At 40.5% G+C, this 23,068-nt stretch overlaps 2 protein-coding genes across 3 annotated transcripts; both read right to left on the bottom strand.

Moving 5' to 3' along the window:
* Positions 1 to 588: 588 nt before the first annotated feature.
* Positions 589 to 12,048, bottom strand: mapk14a (mitogen-activated protein kinase 14a). Of its 2 annotated transcripts, none has more exons than XM_084014617.1 (12): positions 11,664 to 12,048; positions 9,328 to 9,457; positions 9,074 to 9,132; positions 5,824 to 5,935; positions 5,539 to 5,568; positions 5,236 to 5,283; positions 5,022 to 5,136; positions 4,836 to 4,907; positions 3,525 to 3,604; positions 2,270 to 2,348; positions 1,930 to 2,103; positions 589 to 1,797 (listed from the first exon to the last, which is right to left on the bottom strand). In XM_084014617.1, the coding sequence occupies exons 1-12, from the start codon at positions 11,780 to 11,782 to the stop codon at positions 1,733 to 1,735; spliced, it is 1,083 nt and encodes a 360-aa protein (XP_083870743.1). In that variant the 5' UTR covers positions 11,783 to 12,048; the 3' UTR covers positions 589 to 1,732. The 2 variants fall into 2 exon arrangements, with proteins under 2 accessions (XP_083870743.1, XP_083870742.1); XM_084014616.1 differs by lacking the exon at positions 3,525 to 3,604 and adding an exon at positions 4,014 to 4,093 and having other exon boundaries at positions 11,664 to 12,046.
* A 1,119-nt stretch (positions 12,049 to 13,167) lies between these two features.
* Positions 13,168 to 22,143, bottom strand: elapor1 (endosome-lysosome associated apoptosis and autophagy regulator 1). Its single transcript, XM_084016187.1, has 22 exons — positions 22,025 to 22,143; positions 20,291 to 20,411; positions 20,004 to 20,184; positions 19,739 to 19,886; positions 19,575 to 19,655; positions 19,363 to 19,468; positions 19,128 to 19,277; positions 18,814 to 18,902; positions 18,427 to 18,604; positions 18,043 to 18,171; positions 17,683 to 17,773; positions 17,496 to 17,601; positions 17,272 to 17,409; positions 16,875 to 17,138; positions 16,186 to 16,362; positions 15,950 to 16,100; positions 15,699 to 15,792; positions 15,474 to 15,575; positions 15,145 to 15,271; positions 14,673 to 14,851; positions 14,384 to 14,549; positions 13,168 to 14,301 (listed from the first exon to the last, which is right to left on the bottom strand). The coding sequence occupies exons 1-22, from the start codon at positions 22,109 to 22,111 to the stop codon at positions 14,215 to 14,217; spliced, it is 2,952 nt and encodes a 983-aa protein (XP_083872313.1). The 5' UTR covers positions 22,112 to 22,143; the 3' UTR covers positions 13,168 to 14,214.
* Between the last annotated feature and the right edge of the window lie 925 nt (positions 22,144 to 23,068).

Here is a 23,068-nt window from a genome sequence, read left to right as displayed (position 1 = left end):
GTATTTTAAAGTTTTCATGAATGCATGTACATTTTTGGCAAAGATCCATAAAATATTGTTAGTACAAAGTTGTAAGATATGTACTTACATTTTCAAAACTCTGCTTTAAGTTAATTTGACCTCATAATATCAGTTCTCAGGTCAGTAAACCAGGGCAGGGTGTACTTTTTATTTCATTTGTCAGTATCTTGCGTTATGAAATTGTGGTTTAAATGGAATTTGCCACACTAGATACATTAATATTCCATTCGAAAAATGATTTGGAATGCAAAAAAGCAAAATCCAATTTGTCATGTGTGATTGAATAGACATCTAAAGGTCCATTCATTTAATTTGGTAGGTTTTCTTATCAGTGTTTTGCTCAAGAACATACACCACAGGAGTCATGATCATAGGTGCTTGAGAGAAAGTCAAAATATCAATGTGATAACATGTTGAATTTTCAAAATGCTGAATAAATGTAGAGGTTGAAGTCCTCTTAGTAAAAATGATCTGCATCAATATTTTCATTATCAAATTAAATCACTGAGGTTTGGCACAGCTGATAAATGTGTGTTTGGAAAAAAAAGGAAATACAAAAAAAAAAAATGTAGGTCTCTTAAAAATAAGTCTTTATTTTGTTAAACAAAGGTCTGAAGATAGTAGTTACTCTGCTGGACAGAAAATAGTTTAAGGGATCTTTCGATTGTTGTTCATAAATACCACCTCCACAAAGTATAAATACATCTGAAATCCCTCTTTTACACATTTAAGCAGTATTTCTATTAGAGGTTTGAGCATGACACTTAAAATTCCTGTAAACCAACAACACACTCTCGCAAACACACGCAAATTGATTCAACTGATGTACATACTAAAAGTGATTGCTTCATACCATAAGCATAATTAACTCAGATTTAAAAAAGAACTCAGATATTTACAGTTGAGTAGAGCATGTACCCATGATTTTTTTTCCTACTTCTTAGGTGCCTTGTTGAAAAGTCTTTCAACAACGGAGACTCATATTTTTCTGCGTATAAGAGTCTCACAGAGCATCTAACTATCAAAATAAACATTAAAATGTGAACATTTAATTTGGCGAACACTGAAGATCAGCGCCTACACAAAACAGGCACATTCTCAAATCAAATACCTAAAAACATTAAATCTATTGTCACACACGAAACCCATCAAAGTTATCTCTTTGAAAATATGGGAACAATTAAGATAACTGAATCGTTTTACAAATAAATGTGACCCAGTATTATATGTGACAGTGACGGCGAGTGGTAGACGAGCATAATCTGTTTTCAACTGATGGACACAGAAGCTTATTCATAAGTTACTCAATAGAAAATTTAAAAACACAAAATGCACAGCTATAGGTCCAGGCGTTCAGCATCTGAGTATCACATTGACGAGTCATCAAAGTCGGAATTTTAAAAAAAAATCTGAAGAATATAAAATTATTTAAAGCTATTGGCAAGAAGTGCCATTTCCCAGCAACAGTCCATCAACATTAGTGGTTCATAAATAAGAATGATGATAACACGTCAAGCTCTTCCTTTACCTGCACTGGTAATGATCTCCTTACAAGAGATAATCAAGGACAATGTTTTCTCCATTACTAAAAGACTGACAAAGGCTGGTAGGCACTCTGATACAAGTGTGTCTGAGAATTTGTTTAACATTAATGCACATGTTCACGTTGCGAATTGTCGGAGGCTGGACTCGATGTGGGTAGCGCGTGTCGTTACTCCATGTCATCCTCATCAAACATAGGTGGCTCAAAACTACACAGCTCCTCGTAGGTTAATCCTGCAAGAATTGTAAAAAATATTCAAACACACATCAGAGAATTTATATTGTCAGTATGACATGGCAATACCTGAGGAAGTTTCACTTTTTGATACAACAGTATTAGACTTTCTGTGTAGAATAATGACATACGTTTCCACTCTTCGATCTCCAACTCGCGGCTCTCGAAGCTCTGGTCGTACGGCTCGGCCTCGGGCTCGTCCTCCGGGTCGTGGTACTGAGCGAAGTAGGGGTGAGCAAGAGCCTCTGCTGCTGTTATCCGCTTGTCGGTGTCCAGAACCAGCATTTTCTCAAGAAGGTCCACAGCTTTAAAAATATGTCAACATGTAAACAGAGCTAAAGCTCAATCGGAGAGTTTGAGAATTTTGACCAAAGTTTAGTTAAAACCAATATAACTCACAAAGTAAAGCTATACCAAATATTTTATTTGGAATTTCTCCCCAATAACAAGATAGCAGATGTGTTGTATTACCTTGTGGATTGGCACCAATGAACACATCAGCAAAGTTCCTCTTGGGCATCTGTGGCAGGGAGCCGATGTAATTCCTGGCCTGGGAAAATACATAAAGTTCAAGTAAATCAAATGTCAGCTGCTACTAGTAGCAAAATGTCACCTAAATACAGCACAACCCATTTCACGAAGCCCACATATTTTCATGCTACTTCTGTTGGATGTAGCACCTGCATCACATCATTACTGTTCACTTCACTGTATCAAATAATACAATAAGTCTGTTATATGTAGGTGATAAAGCTCAGGCCCTCTGCAGTACACTTAACTTATTGTACTTGTTTTTTTACATCTTAAATAAAAAAAATATTTTCACCCTTATTGTCACGCATCCAAATATTGTTGCGTTTCCATGACGACACTGATCAGTGCAGTTTACAGTAAACAAGGGCTTCATTTGATGAGGAATGGTAGTTTTTTCTGACCATGACCGATGGCAGATATTACAGCGAAATTAATAACGAGTCTACAATAATTACATTTTCTTTTTCTTAAAAATTAAAAACCGAAAATAATGAGCCCAAAATATCCTGTTATAAAGAAAAGAGCCCACTGTCCTGGTCAGCTGTGTGAGTGAAAATGTACTATTTTCATCGTTTTCCTGATGATAAACCTCAAGGTGTAACAGAAAGGTTTAGGTTTGCAGACTGACAATAACCATCATTTGGAATGAAAAATAACATGTAAATTATACACAAACATGTTGAGAGAAGCAAGGCAGCAAGATTCAAGAAATGTGCAACAAAAAACACAACGAAGCATCTTTCACAAAGAAAGTGCTGTTAGTAACTACTGTAACACCAAGAGTAAGCCTAGCTATTGCACACAGTTTGTGAATGTGTAATTATGAAGAGACATTACTACCTGAGTGAAATGAACGAGGACATGAATGCCTTTACCACACAAGTTCACGTCAGGTAATCACAATCTCATGCAGCAAGCGTAAAAGACACACATCACCAGGATTAAACTGGAAAACTGAAATATTCTAAATCACTGGTAATGCCCCCCAGAGGCTCTGCTGCTCAGTTAAATTGTGGCATCAAATATAACAGCAAGTATGGAACCATTCTGGGTTAACAGTTAGGATAACTATAGGATACTAAGCCAAGAGTTTTTTCTGCTTTAAAAGAAAAAGTTAAGTCAGCAGGTCTAAGCGTCCTCCCGCCCCAGTCTACAGTTGAGTCTAAGGAAAGTAACTGTGGATCTGGCTCACCTCATGGCTGGGCATCCTGCTTATTAGAGAAGCTGGGGGCGTTCCTGTTAGACGCATTATCTGCTGAAGCTGGTTTATATCTATGAAGCTTGTGTCAAGGGGAGTATAGCGACAGAGCAGAGTTGGTTAAGAAGCTGCTTCTCAATCTAACACTGTGTGGCTACACTCGAGATGCACTACAATGTTATGTTGAAAAGCAACTTCAAGCTTCAAAGCAAATTGTGACAAAAAAATAAATAAAGATTTAGAGGAAAGATACAACGCAATACTTTGCATTACAGTCAGTTGATCAGTGAAAGCCAGAGCTCATCACGTGTCATAATCATATCATGACAAACATGAATTAATTCAGTCAGTTACAGGGGCGGAAAGCAAGTCTCAAACCCACAGAGCTGGAGGCTGGAGGACATGCTGTTATTGTGCAACAGGGTGGAAAGTTTGGAGCAGAAAATTGGTTAGAGAAAACCTTGCATATCTCTTTGAACTCACAGACTCTGAAGATATTTTCATCAAGAGCTCGGGCTCTGGTGTTCCGACGAGCAGCATGATTAGCTTCAACTGATCAATGTCTACCGGCACACGGTAAAGGAAGACCAGATGCTGGACATGAGAGAACTTGTAATCTGACCCGTTAGTCTTCATCCTCCTTGTGAAACGTATGTCACTTAAAAACCCATCTATGGTACTCAAATTTGCTACATTTACTTTACATTTTGCACAAGATGTGACAAAAGAAAAAGCCTACATGCAAGTCTGCACAAAGGAGAGAATGTATTGAAACGTGATCTGCAGAGAGTTTACAACACGACAAAAGAGGAAGCAGTGGACAGCCTTATTGTACACTTAACTCACAAGCTCCGCCTTTAGTCTGAAAACACAGGGGGGGAGAAGGATAAACACAATCTTGAGCACAGACAGCACAGACTGTTAGGCCCATAGAAAGACTGGCAGTGGTGCAGGCAGAAAGTGGACCCGAGCCAACAATGCATACTGACGGTGTAGGAATAGTTGAAGCAGGCCAGTGGAAACATTACAGCAAGGTGTCAAGCCAGGCGGAAGTGTGGAAACAGGTACTATTACTATCAGTGTTTTGAATACTGAAAATGCCTCGGGCAGCATCGTGTTGACAGAGAAAAGCAGTTTATAAGAGGACACAGCAAAGAAGTAGATCAGTTTCAGCAACTGTGCTGGCAAAAAACATCATAAATCAGTACTTCCATAACAATATCAATGTGTTTTTACTCCCAATTTGTTGTGTAAATTGTGTGTGGGGAGCTCTGAAGGTACTGTACTCTCAAAAGAAAAGGATACGGTCAGTTCCAGGAAACAGAGTTTTTCCAGTGAGGAGTTCTGCCATTATACAGCCCACTGACCAAATATCCACTAAAATAGAGAAAAGTAGGACAGAAACGTTAATATTCACTCATCAAAAAACTCTTGTATCATGACGTTAAAGTGCAAACTGTCACTGGGGAAGACCTTTTTAATGTCATCTACCTGTCATGTTGTAATGCATCCAGTTCAACATGATCTCTGGGGCGCGGTACCAGCGGGTGGCCACGTATCCAGTCATCTCATCATCAGTGTGCCGCGCCAAACCGAAGTCCAGGATCTGGGAGCAATTGAAGTGCAAAAAAAGCATGCTTGTTTGTAAAATATGCACATCTGTGGACTAAACCAATGTTTTACATTAGAGCAGCATTTCACAAACCTTAAGCTCACAGTCTTCATTCACCGCCAGATTACTAGGTTTCAAATCCTGAAGAGAGGAAAGACGAAATGTGAATTGATAGAAGAATTACACAATATAACGCCATGTCAAAGTAAAGGTCCTATTTATGACTTCCCTTCACTTCAATGTTTGCACAAGGAACAGGCCCAACTGTGCCAAGTGGAAATTGTAAACCCTGTAAACCCCATAAACCCTGGTACACTTCTTTTTTTTCTTTTCAATTTGGGTCAAAAGACACAGTGACATTAGTCAGACAAACAAACAAACAAACATGGTACTTACTCTGTGAATGATGTCTGCTGAGTGGATATACTGAAGAAAAGATGGAGAACATGTGAATTAGGTTAAATTAAATTAGCAGTTTGAACATCAAATTGATTTACCACTACATATAATGTCAGAGGCATTGCAGTTCAATGTAGGAGTGATTGATTCATCTAACAATTAGGGAAAAAAGCTCATTTGCTTTCTTGCTCAGGTCTGTGAGCAGCATTGATCTCCTCATCTAACTCTTTGCAAGAAAACAAACAAGCTTCAAAATGTCAAGCCATTTCTCTAAAACCTCACCTTTAACCCTCTGAGGATCTGGTATATGAGGAACTGCACATGGTCATCTGTGAGTTTCTGACATTTCACTATGTTGTTGAGATCTGCCCCCATTAAGTGAGTCACAAGATACCTGTCAATCATAAAAGTTGAAATGGACACAAATATCAGAAGGCATGTCAATGATTTCTCATTTCATAAACAGCCAGATGGCTACATGAATACATTGGCACTTCCAACATTTTTTTTTCCACAGTTTGTTTTCAGTCAGAAACTAATTTCCATATGGCAATGTGAGCTTAAACCGGTTTAACTGCTACTTCTCTTCACTCGCACTTCTCTCCAGAGGCACTGAAATGACAAGCCCTTCACAAATGGAACGTCACTTAACAACACACCCAGATAAATGAGCCTAATGGGACTGCATCAGTGGATAATACAAATCTAATCCCAGAGTTGTTTAAAATGAGCAAATTGCACTTGTGGAGGAAGGCGAGAGCAGGATGCTGCAGCCAAAATACAGAGCCACGCGCTGCTTTGTTAGTCTGCTGCTCAACAAATGCCCCCCTTCATTAATACTCTTCTATTCTCTCACAGCGCGGAGAGACAGACGCATTAAAATAGGATCTGTTACACTTGAACTTGTTCTCTGCAGCACACGGGGACACAGACACTCTCCAAAGTTCACCCGCATTGGAAAAAAAAGGAGATATAAATAGTGACCTCTGTTTTCCTCTCTCCTATAGAAACAGGAGCTCTGAGGAGCCTTACCACAGTTGTGACTCACTCTGTATTTTTAGAGCAGAGGGGAGCCATACTTAAAGTACCTGCATAGCTGGAATTGTTCCTGGATATCATACTGCGTTGAGAACATTTACAAGTTTCCAGCAGATGTACGGAAAATAAAGAGACTTCTCACAGCAGTTATTCTTCCATGTAGTGTAAGAGAAACTCCAAACTATCCACTTATACTAGGGATGCACCGAAATGAAAATTTGTGGCCGAAGCCGAAGCCGAATAAAATTTAAACGCTTGGCCGAAGGCCGAATACCGAATACCGAATAATGAATGCGGTTTTTCACAATTTTTTTTATATTGCATAAATAGCCTTAGACATGTTTTTCAAATAAAGTAAATTTTTATTGAATATTGACATTTTTTTTAATATTCCAGTAGCCTTTGCTTTTCAAAAAAAGCACAAAGTTTTTCATTTATATTAGGCCTTCAAACAAAACATGCATTCAAAAAAAAATTTAAGTGCATTAAAGTGGATAAACCCACAACAAATGAATTATTGTCCTTTTGGCAAAAGTCTGCTTAGCCAAAAAAAAAAAAATTGCGTCATTGCGTCACACGCCACTATTCGGCCTTGCTTTTAACTCATTCCACCGAAGGCCGAATGTGGCTTTTTTTTGCCATTTTCGGCCGAATATATTCGGTTACCGATTATTCGGTGCATCCCTAACTTATACCCCTTTAATTGCCTTTAGTCCTCTTTGACATTATGCTAATCTGAGCGGAGGATGGCTCTCCATTTCAACAGTAAAGACTGCTGGAGGTATGAGAAACAAGTTTGAGTACGTTGCTATGCAAAATATTGTTCCAATTTTATATTATATTGCCATTCTGCAAAAGTGCTGTGCATTAAAAGAGCACCAGGCCGAGTTAGCATTGCACTTCTACAATGTCTGATTTATGATGGCAGAACTAGAGAGATCATCTTTTTTTATTCAATGCATTATTCTTCCTTGCCAAAACCTGTGGCCTAAATTATCCACAACGCAATTCAACTGCCCAATGTTTGGCCAGAGATTTGAGTCTGTTTTGCTAGTAGTGACAAATGCAGCCGTATGACTCAAACAGAGATGAAGAAGCGGGCTGCAGAGGTCTGGTAAGATCACTTCTAAACACCACACCAACAGACTTGTTTCATGTGCAAACATGTCGCCTCCAGCCTCAGCTGACACAGACTCCAGTGACATCACTTGAGGCAAGTTGTCAGGATTTGCACAGCTTACTTGTGCCTCACAAAGAGCTTCATACAACTTTGTTCCCATATGCAGTAGCACTCCCCATGACCTGTAAACATAATTTGATGGTAGAGTTCCCCTTTAAAAAGGGATGTTACACACACGCACATGCACGCACACGGGGGAGGCCAGGTTAGTCAGGGACATGGCCAAGGAATAAAAAGGCATCAGACCCAGCTGTCAATGTCTGAAGCCATGTTTCACATTTTGCTTCAAAGTGTATCTTTGGTGTTGTGATAGTGGACAGCTCTCAATACAGGCATGACTTCACCTGACACAGCCCATTAACAGCTGTTGAAGTCCTTTCTTAAGATTACATACCAAATAGCTACTGCATATCCTCATCTGGAGATGTATGACTAGCAGCATTTGTTTTTTGTCATTGCAGTTTCCCACAGCTAAAAATCAGGGAGCACTGTCTCCAACTTCCTGAGTTCTAGTTTTGGGAGATGACATTCTTCTCCCAACAGTTGAGTGGGTTTCTTCCCCACATAAATGCATGTTAGGTATTAGATATAATCCTGCCCATGCTGTTGACCAACGTCTCAGACATGAAGTGGGTGTCTAACCCACACCCAACTTCTCCAAAATATTTAGGATGTGTAAAATCTTCAGGAATCATTTTCCATACAGACGAAATCATAAACTAGCAGGGAAGACAAATCTAACTCCAAGTATTTAGTTGAGACACATTCTTAGGTTGACGGAAATCCATCACAATTTGATCTTAATAGAAGTCTCTCAGTGTTTGACAAAGAGAGAGAGATAGAAAGAGAGAGAGAGAGAGAGAAGAGAGAGAGAGAGAGAGAGAGAGAGAGAGAGACATTCCACACAACAAGGGGAGGTAGCACACTCGTCCAAGGATTGAGTCACCGTCTCCACTTCCCATTTCTAACTAATTCTAAGAACAACAAACAATAACGACCTATTTGCCAGCAAAGCAGAACTGTTTCACAAAGCCAGAAAGCAAGAAACAAAAGGAAAGGAAGCTGGTGGTGAAATAACTCCAGCAGCAGCCAGCAAGTGAATAACTAACAGTGTGGACAGTCTAGGATCTAATGTTCCAGTGTGTTTAGTCAGCTGGCATGTCTCCAGGTGTTTCCCAGACACAGCTAGGATTGTCTGCTGCAACAAAAAAGTAAAGGCTCCAGATTGTTCAACATTTTTCAAATCATGCACAAGTGCTTCTGAGGTGAAGATGAATGGAATGACGGTAATTATTCTAAACGCAGTCAACTCACACATCAGTGAATTCCTTCAGACTAGTAGCAGGGCTGAAGACATCTAGGAGGCCAATCACCTGAAAAAATATGAAAACCACTGAAACCAGAAAGACAGAACTATGGCCAACACCTAAAACTTTAATTACAACATGACAACATACTGAACAAACACATTGCCAGGCATTGCACAAGTAAAGAAAAAACAACTTTTTTTATTTTGTTATGACAGTCACCATCAGACAATAATAGGGAAGAGAAACAAGTCGACTCACATTTTCATGTTTCATGTGCTTCAGCAACCGCAGCTCTCTGTACGTTCTCTTGGCATGGATGATGGATTGAAATGGCCGAGAGAGCTTTTTCACAGCTATTTTTAAACAAGACTTCATATCATGGGCAGAACTGTTTAAAAAAAAAAAGGATACACATATAAGCTTAAATTCTATACACTTGTCACAATAACCTTACACACATACATTATTTTGTCTACATTTACTGTTTTAAAGAATAAAATCTACATATTACAAAAATCTACACTTTGCCAGAAAATGACACAGTTGCTTTTTATTTCCAAATTACATTTCTGGTTCAGATTTTTTTTTTAAACTGTCTTGGCTTCAAATGGGCTGACTTTGCTGTCAAAAACAAATTAGATGCAGTAAGAGCTGCCGAAGGCTGGAGAAAAGGGCAATATCAGCAGAAAATGTCATCTCTCAGCAGATTGGGACAAACCCTGCCTGCAGTCTTGTCTCAGCCAAACCCAACACTTCCTCCTGCCCAGCTCACCTAGCTCTAATTACAGCCAGTAGACAGTCATTGTAACTACTGCTGGGACTCAGAAACCAGTGTGACCAGGGATGCACTAATATCCGTCATACTTATCAATCACTAGCAATGTCTTCTTGTCAGTATTAATACAAATGTCAGTGCACATGTGTTGAGCTATTAAACCTCTAACTACTCCCAATGGTCAGGCCAGTGTCTTGAATGGTAGCTTGCTGCCATCAGTGTGTGTATTATTATTATTATTTGTGTTTTTCGATATACTGTGAATATTTCAGATATGTGTGTGCCATCAAAACATTAAAATTGTGCAGTGCCAGTATCAATACACTGGTCAGAAATGCACAGTAAACTTAGTCCATCATATAAACACTGACAATATAAGCCAGTGCACTGTGTGGAAAAAGGAAAACAATCACAAGCAATGCACTGGTGAGCAGACAGTAATCTGACCAGCAACAGATTATCCTATTGCCCAGCAACAGCACAGCTGTCCGCCTCCATTTGCAAAACAAACATCTGCCCACTAAATCAAGTGCACCACCGACAATGTTGTGTCCTAGATAGTATTAGGACAAAACATATTTAATCACCAAGCAAATCAATGCAAAGGGTCTATCATATTAAAGCACACAAAGCAGTATTCAGTATATTCACCTCACTGGCAGCAAGGAGTCAAATTATAATACTTTAATAAAAAAATATTAAAGAGACTAGATGCAAATTTTTCTGCGCTTCTGTACTTTCACTTTCACTGCAGAGCTGCCTTAAAGATGAGTAGTTATAGAAATGCTTTCATTAAGGCACAAAGATATTTTTTAGTGATATTGATATTTTGATGAGACCACCTATCACTTGGGATTTGTATGAGCAGGAAAGTTGCCTGGTGTTATTGGAGGTATTACAGTTAAAGTCATACAATGGTCCGACTTAAGGCTCCAACTAACAAATTATTTAATTGTTGATCAATCTGGCGACTATTTTTACAAATTTTGAACAATTGAAAAAGGAAAAGCAACAAATCCTTACCTTTAAGAGGCTGAAACCAGGTATTTTCCTCACTAAATGACATTATCAATTATTAAAATTGTTTGATTTTTGTCGATCACCAAAGAATTCTTCATGAGATGAAAAGCATATTTTTTCCTCCTTATCAACTTGTTTCGTTTACTCTTAGACAATATGAGATTATATTCAACTATTCATATGAAAGCACCAATAATAGAAATTTTGTCACATGGTCCATATCAATGTAGTGAGTCAAAATCATATTTGTAGTAGTTTATGACAAACAAATCCAACACCACACAACGACAACATTACCTACTTAAATTACATCACCTGTTGGTGGAAATTAAAACTTAGATTGTAAATTTTAAATATGTCTTTCTAAAGCAAATGCCATTAAATTAGCCCGTAGAAACGGGATCTGCATCTATAATGTCAAATTAGAAATACTGAATGATCAGTATGTCCTGTGATTTTTAGCATGCCCACTGATCAGATAAAGACGCAAGTCATGTTTCAACAGTTTAACAGTTAACATAGTTTAGTGTTGCCGTGTGAACAGATATGCGGTTAAATAAGCTGAATACAAGTTATACAAGTTGATCACACGAGACGCAAAACAAGTCAACAGGTTTTCGGGGGTTTTTGTTTTTTGCTGAAAGGCACATCGTGGCTCCACCTTGCTAGCAAACAATCAGGACGAGCTAACCTAACTTTAGCATCTGCAGCGCAGGCCTCGTCTAAATGAATGGAGGTTAAGTTTAGGTGACTACTCGTCTACACAAAAGTTCACAAACTAGCGTGTAAAGTGATTTACCAGACGGATCCGTAGGCGCCGGAACCAACCGGGGACAGGTTTTGGTAGCACTCCGGGACTTCCCATATGGTCTTGTTGACCTCCTGCCGATAAAATTTCGGTCTCTCTTTCTGCGACATTCCTGCAGAACCAACTGCCGGCCGACCACCGACTCGACTTTCTGCTCCGAGGTGGGTCCTCCGAGCCGTGCAGCTAAACTTTCACACAAGTTAGGTGGAGAGGAGCTAATTTACGCGTCTTTCGTCGTTAAAGAACTTAAAATAATCGACATTGACGGTGCTGCCTACTTGAGAAAAAAATCACCGTCTGCTAAATGCACGCTTTTAAATCTTCACGCTATTTGTTCCTCTCCGCTTGCTTTCAGACAGCTCACGAGATTTCGCCCCGCTTGCAACACGCCGTAAAGTCTCGCGAGAGAAACAAGCGAGCCCTTATGAGACGACAGAAACTGAAACCCGTGCTGCTTTCAGGTGCAACCGGAAAAAAGAAAAAAGGAAACGAGACACCTCCTCAAAAAAAAGAACAATCTTCAAAATCGTGGAGGGGCATTCCGTCAGAAATCGCTAACGTCACCCATTTAGATTTGAATTAATTTTGAACTATTTGAGAGTGTGTTAAAACGTGGATTGATTAACCAGAATTCCCAACCATTCAGGACATTCAGTGGACACGAAGGCATCACCCCAACAGATGACACAGATATCTTCTTAAATATAAGCAGAACAGTATGGCTATTATACAAGGTTATCCACAAGTTCAATATTTTGGTCCAAAATAATTATATATGCAAATTATATGGGGGTTCAGTGCTGAAAATGTAATAAGCTGATTTTTTCAAATATGTAATAAGGTAGATACTTCTTTAGATCTCCTAAAGTTTTTATGTTGTACCTGGGTTGAGCAATAACAGATTTCTGAGTATATAGTGGGTAGGTCAGGAACACATGAATCCATAATGTTGCCCATGATTTTCTGTTTCATCTCAAATATTAGTTCAGTTTTCCAATTTGTTTATTATCACGACAGAAAAAGATAAAAATGAAAATTAAATTATAACAAAACCCAAGTCAGCAAAAGTGTGAAAATCTTTATTTGCAGAAATACGCTATTACAAGCTAAAGTTCAGCATTTAAAAATAAACTTCAAAGAATGCGGCAGAATGCAGTGTTACATTATTTATATGATTGTATCGGTAATGCATTAACATGTAAATAGCATTTCAATGCTGAAGAAAGTCATGGTATATTTCATTCAACACTTTGATATACCTTTATTTACTTATAAATTATAAGATGATCATGTGTTTTGTATGTTTAAGCTTAATCTGCAAGTATCTAAAGTCTTCCGGCACCGGCGCAAGCAGTACGCTGATCCAGTAGCCCCGATTCGTTGTGTCATTTTTAGTGTTTAAAGTGTGTTTTTTTAATGTATAATGTATGTTCTATGTATGTTATTGCTACTGGATGCTTGAATTTCCTTCGGGATCAATAAAGTATCTATCCATCTATCTATCTAAAGCAGCAGTTAATTAAAGTACTTACGTGCGCTACTTGGGTAAATTTTCTTTGCTGCTGATAATGATGTAATATTTAAGATATGTGTTGTGGAATTATTATTTAAATCTTTCATGGAAAATTGCAGAAAAGAGAAACATTTTGATTAATATGTATTTCTGCTTTAGCCTGTTGACTAACGTATCATGACATGTAGATTTAACAATCTTCGGTTAAATATTTATGACATCTATTGTATGTGCATGTGGGATAAAACTGTTTTTATTTTTCTAAATTAAACCAATAACCACAAAGAGTAATTTGTATATATATTTTTATATATCACATGAAAATGCACATACCAGTTAAAGTAACACAAAACAAAAGTAACATAAGATACATAATGTGATGTGATGCAATCATTTTCATGCTTTGCAATATGGTCTTAGTAAGAACATCTGACAGCAAAATTCTAGAAATTCAAAACAACCTCTAATTTTGCCTTCAGATGTTCTTTCTAAGATCATATTGCAGCAAGTTTTTATTGCAGAAAATGTCTTTACTTCACAATAAAGCAAGATTACGTCATATTGATTATATTAAGCTTAAGTAAAATAACATTTTAAGACTGAATGGGATGGCTTGTTTAATAAAAAAAACAGAATAAATGAATAAAAAATAACAGAAGACAATTAAAAAAAAATAAAAAACACAAATTCACAGTAATGTAAAATGTACATATTCAATTATCAGGTCTTACAACAATTGTAACTTTATCCACAGTTTTGGTTCTTATATCAATTTGAAATAAACGATTGGGCTTTGAAAATACAGAATATCCCCAATATGGAGACTTTCTATTATTGCAAATATTAGGGCTCGCAACTTAATGTATGACAAATAATACTACATTAAATTGTCTCTCTTTACATCTTTTTAAAATTCCCACAGTAAGCCTATATCTTTATAATAAATAAAATGCATTCAACAGCCCAAGTCTGTGACTCCGTTTAACTCCTCCTCTGCACTCCGGTAGAAAGTTCTGTTAATCCTCTGAATTAAGCTTCATCGGAGTCATCTTCCTCTCGTTCATAGTATAAAGATGATGATTTAAGTGGAACTGAGTCAAATCCGTCTGATGTCCTCTGAAAACACATTGAACATAACAAAAGCATGAAGAGTTGCCTTATAAGCAGCTCAGTGTATGTAAATAAATGGGTTACTGACCTCTCGTGAGAAGGACCGTATTTTGGTGAAGAAGGATTTCCTGGTGAGGTCCATGATGTCGTCCTCTGCGTCCTCGCCCTCCATTATTGCACAGCTGTCTGCAGTGGGCAGCTCACACTCTTTACCTCCAGAGGTCATCATCAGCTTGGAATATTTATACTGCAGTCTGCAAACAGAGGTTGTGAGGGAAATAACATCTTGACAACATAAATTACGTTCCTTTGGAGTTTTCAAATTATTAGCTTATGCTTTAGCTTTAATTATATTTATTAGTATGACGAGGTCTCACTTGCGTGTCTTTTTCCAGAAATAGCAGCTGATAGAGATGAGCAGCACCGCAGCAATCGTTCCCGTGGAAACACCAAACTTGAGCCAGAAATCCAGAGTGACACAAGCACTGACCTTTTGTGCCGGTAGTGACTCTCCCCCGTAACACTGCAATGGCTGCTGCCACACATAAGTGGTTCTCTGAAACACACAAACGGGACAAATTGTTTCCAATCCTCAGGCTAATTTCTCAAAATGTCAAAGTATTCCTTTAAATGTCCCATGTGAGTGTTCCAATGCTTTGCTGTGTCTGCATCACATTGTCAGTGCCTTAAGTGAAATGTGAGACGTCCTACATTAACATTTAAACGGGAAATGTTTTCCACATAATGTGGTCTGCCATAGTTGACTTTTTTGAACATTTGTGATGGACCTGTGGGTCTGTGGGTTGAGGAGTTTAAATAAGTTCTCTGTCCACGCCCGTGCAGCACTACCTGTATTCCCTGGGTGCAAGCGCTGACAATCTCTCGGTAGTGGTTTTTGGTGCAGAGTGGACATGCATACTGGCTCTGCCACAGAAAGTGGAAAGTACAACCATCACATGTCCCCTCTGAACATTTACTGCGGAGGAAAACACAGATAAGAGAGATTATTACAATTTTCATGTGATGAAAAGGATCTCCAAGGTGTCATTTGTCAACAGCTCTGATTCTCACATGTGTGACATGTTAGCGCCAAATATGGCTGCCGTAGTTCAGTATGTGTGTCAAGTCAGATGTTGTGCAGACAACTCTTGAAAGGTCAAAAGTAAAAGAGAAGATACCTTGGCAGTGTGATGTGGTCTTTAGCCATCACTGTGGGGCTACATCTCAGTCTGATGGTGGCTGACCGGCCTTGTTTACAAGCCAGAGTCGTCTCACTGGACCTGGAAACAGAAAGCTCTTAACTTCCACGATGTGCTATATTCCAGACTGTTTTTGATTCTCAATTACACTTCATACTTAAAAATACAATCAAATTAACAACAAAAAAAACTAGACGTTTTTACTTGTAATAGAAGATGACATCTGGCAGGCTAGTCTCAGAGGGAAACAGCCACTTTGGAGATGAGATGTTACTCAGGGTCGTGTCGGTGGTCAAACCTTCAGGATGAGAGGACATGCACCATATTTATATTACACATGATGCGCACAATGCAAACCAGAAGTTCCGCCTTTGTCACAAGCAACCCCACAAAGCAATACACTTTTATGAAATCTGGTATTGACTCATCTAAAAACATTTCCTCTAATTCCATACCGATGATTGAGTCAGCAATGATGAAAGGCTGGGTGGACACCATGTTCTGGCTCCTGATGCCAGAAGGAACCACGGTGGACTGACAGACGTAACCCTTGACCTGTCTCCCGCTTTCTGTCACATTTTCCACACAAGCCGCTGGTACTCTGCCCTGTTAGAAAAACACAGCAGGTTTAAATGCAACGTTCAGCTGAAATGTAAAAAAAAAAAAAGTCATCAGGACTACAGCTTCTCACCTCTTTCCCGCAAAGACCCAAATTAAAGTGATGGAAATATCTCAGGCCCTTGCTGGTGAAGCGGGGGCTGCTTTGGAAGCCAGTGACATTGGACAGAGCAGAGAAGTCGTACTGCAGCAGCGTGCCTCTTCCCGTCCGCACGTTCAATGCACAGTCACTGAGACAAGCTGTGCCGGCCTGGAGGATGGAGAGGTGGAGGGTGGAGAGGTAGAGGATGGAGAGGTGGAGGATGGAGAGGTAGAGGGTGGAGAGGTAGAGGGTGGAGAGGTAGAGAATGGAGAGGATGGAGAGGTGGAGGATGGAGAGGTGGAGGATTGAGAGGATGGAGAGGTAGAGGATGGAGAGGTAGAGGATGGAGAGGATGGAGAGGTGGAGGGTGGAGAGGTGGAGGGTGGAGAGGTGGAGGATGGAGAGGTGGAGTGTGGAGAAGTAGAGGATGGAGAGGGTGGAGAGGTGGAGGATGGAGAGGTGGAGGGTGTAGAGGTGCAGGATGGTCTGTTATTCTTATTGTCTCTGTTATTTATTTATTTTTTTCAAACTAAAAACAGTTAAACATGGAGAGATAGAGTAAAGAAAATGTGAAAATTAGCCTTAAACCCACAGTGTGTAATTCTTAGTAAACTCCCAGGTTATAAAAGTTCCCAACATCCCAGAATGAACCTTAAGGAAAGCCCTGTATACATGCATACCATGTTTCTCTGTGTGTTTGGTCCACACCGAACACAAGCGTCCTCTCCGACGGGCTGACCGGCCCTGATGAAGGTGTTGGCTGGGCAGCTCTTACACGCTCCCGTCCCACTGACCATGTAGTTCCCCGAAGGGCAGGGAACACAGGCAGAGCCGGCTTTAGAGCCGCTGAGGGCACAGCGGCGACACTGAGAGGCCACGCCTCCAATCACATTGGTGATGTGGATGGAGAAGATCTTTGCAGCATCAGCGCTGTATTTCCTCTCCTGAGGGAAGAGAAACACAAGGTGTCACCAACTGAGTCGCTGCACAATCTGTCCCGCTGCATTTCTCATTTATTTACACTGTCTGACTGAAGTAAACTATAAAAGCAGAAATTGTAAGAAAATTGTATGTCACCATGTTAGCGTCCTCTGTTCTTTGAAACGTCCAAGTGAAGCTGGTGGTGCTGTTGCTCTGGATCAGGTAGGAGTACGACTGTTTGCTGTTGCTGCCTTTCCAGCCCTCCACCACATCGTTGTTCCACTCGTTGGAACCCTGCAGACAAACAAACTCACCTCATTAACATATTCATTCTAACGGCAAGCTTTTACTCCTTTACATGTTGGAACAGTTCCCCTCACCGCCATGAAGTAAAATTTGCAGTCGGCTCTACACGTGGTCTGAAAGACGAACGTGATACGAGAGAGTTCGCTGCTTTCGCTGTCTTTGACTGTGGACTGAGGCAGCCTGTGGAAGCACATGACATTCAGTGTTTCCCCCTGGGATAACGTGTGTATCGATGATTCATTCAGACATGTTTGACCTCACCTGTATCCAGGGACGCTGAGTGATAGCATCAGGTAGTCTGAGTCCTGATCCCCGGGAGCGGTGTAGACGTACTCTCCAGCCACCTCCCATGCTGTCATTACAAATTCAAATAAATAAATAAAAAACATTAACAAAGACACGTGCGATCATTCAGGTCGACATGCGCCATCTTAAAGATACTTAAAGGCAGAGTAGGTCATTCTATTCAGAAACACTTTCTGTTATATTACTTAAAATCTCCATAACCGACAGCAATGACTAAATTAAATTAATTTTTTTGTGTGTGTGCTGATTATCATCCGACTGCCGTGGTGTCTGCCCTCTACGTTCACACTGGGTTGCCAACAATAAGTGTCTCACCTGTGCTTTGTACGGAGTCGCCAAACTCTCGTCGGAAGATAGAGCTCTTCATGTTGCTCGGCATCGTGTTCCACCATTTGTACTCGAAACCCACCACTGGCTCCGTGCCAACAGGGCACTTGGTACAGGCTGTGAGGAAGTACGGCGTTATTATGTCAGGATACAGATGTTTTTTACTCTGCAGTTAAGATGTCTTGTCAATTTAGTCCATTTTTACAGCAACACTTTTGGTAATCTGGGAGTCTTTTTTTTAATCTTTTATTAAAATCATATTAACTCAACTTTAGTGTCAAATGATTAACATCTTTTATAAGTATGCATGTATAACCGTACAAACAAGCCCCTCAGTGTGAAATGCATGTAAGGAGTGTACTGATTCAGCACCTGTTCCGTTGGAATAGAAATCTTTGTCACAAGGTTCACATGTAGAAGAGTTGGTGACGAAGAAACCCGGGTTACACGGAGGACAGGTTTGCTTTTCTCCTGATGCAGGCAGTTTCACAGCTCCCTTAACAGTTTCACTGCACACCTTGGGCTGGATCCACTTGTACATGAGCTGAGTCTGAGACACACAGGCACAAGGTAGACATGAATACATGAACGAAGCCACCAGGTGCTCTGTGGTGAGCAGAATTGAGCCAGACGATTCATATTTAAAGAAACCCAATAGTTACACCAGATGGCTACCAGCTTTTTTCAAGGTCTGTTCTCTGTGTTCACCTCTACTGAACCTACACAAGCTCTGCCCCCACACGTCAGTTTCTACATTACCTTTCCCTCAGAGTCACAGGGGGTGTGGGTGTAGAAGTAGTCACTGTTTGTACATGCAGGTCTCGGTTTGCAGCTCCCTGAACCAGCCTCTGGAAAAATAGAAACCAGAGGGAAACGGCAGGCGGGGTGAGGGGAAAACACACAGCTTAGATTAAGATCCAGGGATAAGACAAAACTCACACCCTTTAGCAGTAAAGATAGTATTTGCATACAGACTGCCTTGCGTGTGTGACATGCAAACACGGCATAGTTGTAAGTTGAGACCTATCTACCAGTTAAAGAAATATGCTGATCAATGATATGAACGTGCATACCTGCGTATTTGTCTGGTTCACACTGATGGCAAACGGCGGCCCCCTTGTTGGAGTAGGTCTCCGCGGGGCAGGGGTTGCAGCGGGCAGATCCTGGTTTTGCACTATAGGTTCCGGGTTTGCAATGGAAACACTCTGATGTGTAGGCCACCCCTGTTAGAAAACCATCCATCATTTAGCAATCATTACCAGGAAAATAGCTGAGAACGGGTGTTTAAGACAGCGAGGGATAATCTACCTGAGATGGCAATGTTTTTTAACAGCACCGGCTTGACGGCGCTGCCCTGCAGCATATACGCCGTGGTTCTCCAGTACAGCACGTTGTTGCCGCTTTTAAGATCAAGCTGCACAGAGTGAATGTGGACATGAGAGTAAAACCTCTAATCTGAATTCTTCAGCAAATGACTACTAGATGAAAGTAGGTGTAATGAGGTGCTACGCTAAACAAACCGTGTATTTGATGAAGCTGCTCTCAGAGGTCTTCATCCACCGGCTGTTGTCGTCTGTAGACTGACATTGGTCGTTCTGCACCTACAGCACAGGAAAAAAAACGTGTGCTGACCAAATATTCCCCCTGAAAACAGCCGTCAGCAGTCATTTTAACGCACACTTACAAAGAACTCAAAGTAAATGCTGTTGTCTGGGTAGAAATATTCAAAGGACACAGTTCCAGGTTTCTTCAGGCTCACGGCGTAGGACAGCGTTGCAGTGCACTCATCGGTGTTCGAGGCCACGTAATCACCACTTGGTGTCCAGGTCGAGCTGGAAGAAACATCAGCAGCAGAAACAGTCTGATGAGCTTCTCAAGGAACGACACAGTGAGAAAACCAAGAGACATAGAAAACCCCTGCTTTATACAAGAGAGGCATGTATACTCACTTGGAGCAGTCTGTCTGGGCATCCCCGCCGTCCGACGCCACTCCGTGGGAGACGAAACCAGGCGGTATGCTGTCCCACTCATCAAAGGCCACGCCGGTGCCCAGCGAGTAGGTGCCGACTGCACACTTCTGGCACTCCTGTGACTGCATGTCGAGGAACTCCCCCTCACTACAGGAGAAGGCTGTAAGAGGAAAAGAACGGGAAAATGTATGATGGGGACGTGGACGGAACAGACTCAATATTTACACAAGCTGTGATAAAATGAGACATGACAGCAGGACACTCACTGCACTGGGTGCCTTTGACTGGATCTGGGAGGCCTGTGCACGTTTCGGCTTTGTTGGGAACCGCCACTCTCCATCGTGACCCAAGTATGTCACACTCTGTGTACTCAAAATGATAATCTGACTGCAAGGACAAAACACAGGTGTTAGTTTCACACAGCTAAAAAAAACTACACACAAAACCATAGGAGTACATCGAATGACTTTTGCTGATTCATAAAGCTGCAAGTCACTATGCATGTTGTTTTATACCTCTGGAATTTCTTCTCCACAACCAGGCATGCCTCTTTTCCAAATAAAAGTCACAGCTAATATTTGCCCAGGAGGCCGTCTCAACTGTTGCTGTTATCTACCTCATCTAGGATGTGCGGCAACTCTGCACCAGTGAAACTCCCTTCAGAGTTTATTTACACAGCCGAAGGGGGAGAAAATGCTGATTAGTCGATCCTTTTGTAAACATGTAATTTTCAGTGTTGTCGCAGGGACTTTGGAGACAGCAGGAGCTCAGGCACAAAGCGTGTTTTGGAGATACTGACAGTAGGTGACCGGCAAACACAGTCCCACCCGTAATCATGTAATTAGGAATTTAACATAATGTCAAAGGGTGTCTTCTTGGTGCAACACCCTCCGAAAACAATCGTGCGGAGCAGGCACACGGTGTAATCTTGTAATCTTGGTCGACAGCAGGCTGTAATATTCCAAGGAAAGTCAGACCAAAACAAGGCCACACACAGCCTTCAGGGATTAATAGTTAACAGAAACGGAGCAGCAGCAGCACTCAACTGGGACTTGTGTTTTTGATTAGAGCTACTACATTATCTGCGCTTGGGGTATCAGATTCACGTGTCCTCGGGTGGGAGGATCTGATGTAAAAATGCATCGAACTGGGGATGAGCTGGAGCGGAATCACCTGCCTTAAACAAACATGAGGAAACCACGGCAACAAGACATGGTGACCGCTGTTCCTCATGGTCAGTGGACTGGCATGGAAACTGACTAATCTCCTTCCCCGAATCATCATCATCTGTAAGGCCATTAGACTCAGATGACAAGACTACAGGTCAGTTTTGTTAACGTTCCCCTCAGCTCTCATATCTTAATTCCACACACCGTGGTAATGTTCAAAGTGTGCTGATAACATTTGCTTTGAGTCATTTAGAACTGAAGCCACTGTTGTTATGCAAATTGAACCAGATACAGAAGGGCAAGGAGCGCAAGGCAGTGGATGTAACATATGGACATTCTGGTGAACACTGAAGAGAGCACAAGTGAATGACCTGTGTATATATATGAGTCAAACACTTACAGAAACATATGTTCATTTCTCATTAACAAATGGATGTGTTTTACAAAAATTAGCTTTGGGGTTGTCCCAATACAAATATGCCGTTATAGATCAAATGTATATATTTCTTTATTTGTGTTTGATTTTCAAACAGTCAAACATATCACTTTATTATATGTTCATATGTTTATGTTTCCCTAGAAACATATAACTGTTCAAGGCTGTTCACGTTGCTTTAGGTCAACCATCTTCCAACATTTTCAGAAATGTGGCATATTTTGCTGAATTTGAATTACATTTTCACCTATTTACCTTTCTACCTGATCAAACCTTAATATACACATTCAATTGTCAGAATTGGAACAATTACAAGAGTCAGTTTAGCTTCGCATGGGTTGTTATTCATAATGTAGAAACGGCTAATAATAATAAAATGTGAAATATGTCCTCACCTGTTTGCACATGGGCAGCTCGGCGGCGCCTTGTGCAAAAAGCAAGCAGAGTAAAACGTGGCGCAGGTGCGTCGGGCCTCGCTGCATCGTCGCTTCCTGTCCGTGCTGAAGTGATGGAGACGGAGTTGCGCAGGGTTGACCTGCGCCCTCAGGTGCTGCCTGCCTGCCTGACGGGCGGCGGCGGCGGCGGATGGAGGCGCGGCTTCACTCTGAACAAATACAGGGAGATTAGCTCTGGTGCCTGTTCTCACTCTGAATCATTTCATGTCTGACTGAAACATGTTACCGGTCCTCTACAATAATCTGAATACCGGTATTTACTGTGGCAATGCGCCGTTATCGGTGGACTATTAAGACAAGACAAATACATAGGCCTATTATGCTAGCATTGTTACAAGAGTCTTATAAATGTATTTTATTTCTTGAACTTTGCAAGTATGGAAGCCCATTTAGGCCACTGTCAGGAAAAAAGGAGAAACTTTCTCAAAATATTGACCTATCTCAAAATATTACGGAAGAGGATTAGGGCCACATGTGCATTTTGTTTTTGAGTTCTAACTTTAAAGTCAGAATTCTGACTTTAATCTCAGAATTCTGACTTTAAAGTCAGAACTCAAAAACAAAATGCACATGTGGCCCTAATCCTCTTCCGTTCAAAATAATGAGAAACTTTCTAAAAAACTTTTCAAAATAGACAATTTCTCAAAGTAGGCTTAGTATCTCAAAAATAATGACTTAATATCGCAAAAATAATGAGTTACTGTAGCTGTCATTATTTTTTACATTATTATGAGAAAGTTTTTCCTTTTTTCTGACAGTAGGGGAAATAAGCTTCGATATGCATATTTGAACAATTTTATAAAGAGATATAGGCTAGCAGCAGTTAGGCTACGTGGGGAAATAATTTGAAACACTTATCGGATGGAAACATTTGCCAAAACTCGTTTTAATTTGAAAGGTTTAGCCGGAAGCTTGCGGTTGCTTCGAAACCAGGTCGCTAACATTTTTAAAAGGGTTCCCTCGTGTTCCTGTTAATTAGCTGTT

Source organism: Eutrigla gurnardus (genome assembly GCF_963514095.1).
Source record: "Eutrigla gurnardus genome assembly, chromosome: 8".
In the NCBI taxonomy this organism is placed as follows: Eukaryota; Metazoa; Chordata; class Actinopteri; order Perciformes; family Triglidae; genus Eutrigla; species Eutrigla gurnardus.
This window is presented reverse-complemented; position numbering and strand designations above follow the sequence as displayed.

Bases quoted from the DNA above. Each gene is read 5' to 3' on its own strand.
- elapor1 (XM_084016187.1), bottom strand. From the start codon at position 22,111: ATGCAGCGAGGCCCGACGCACCTGCGCCACGTTTTACTCTGCTTGCTT. The intron at 19,469-19,574 runs GTTTGTTTAGCG...CACTCTGTGCAG, and splicing joins GCAGCTTCATCAAATACACG to CTTGATCTTAAAAGCGGCAA. The intron at 17,774-18,042 runs GTGAGACACTTA...TTGTAATGACAG, and splicing joins CGACTCCGTACAAAGCACAG to CATGGGAGGTGGCTGGAGAG.
- mapk14a (XM_084014617.1), bottom strand. From the start codon at position 11,782: ATGTCGCAGAAAGAGAGACCGAAATTTTATCGGCAGGAGGTCAACAAG. The intron at 5,936-9,073 runs GTGAGTTGACTG...TATGATTGACAG, and splicing joins CTGAAGGAATTCACTGATGT to GTATCTTGTGACTCACTTAA. The intron at 5,569-5,823 runs GTGAGGTTTTAG...TCTTTTCTTCAG, and splicing joins AGATCCTCAGAGGGTTAAAG to TATATCCACTCAGCAGACAT.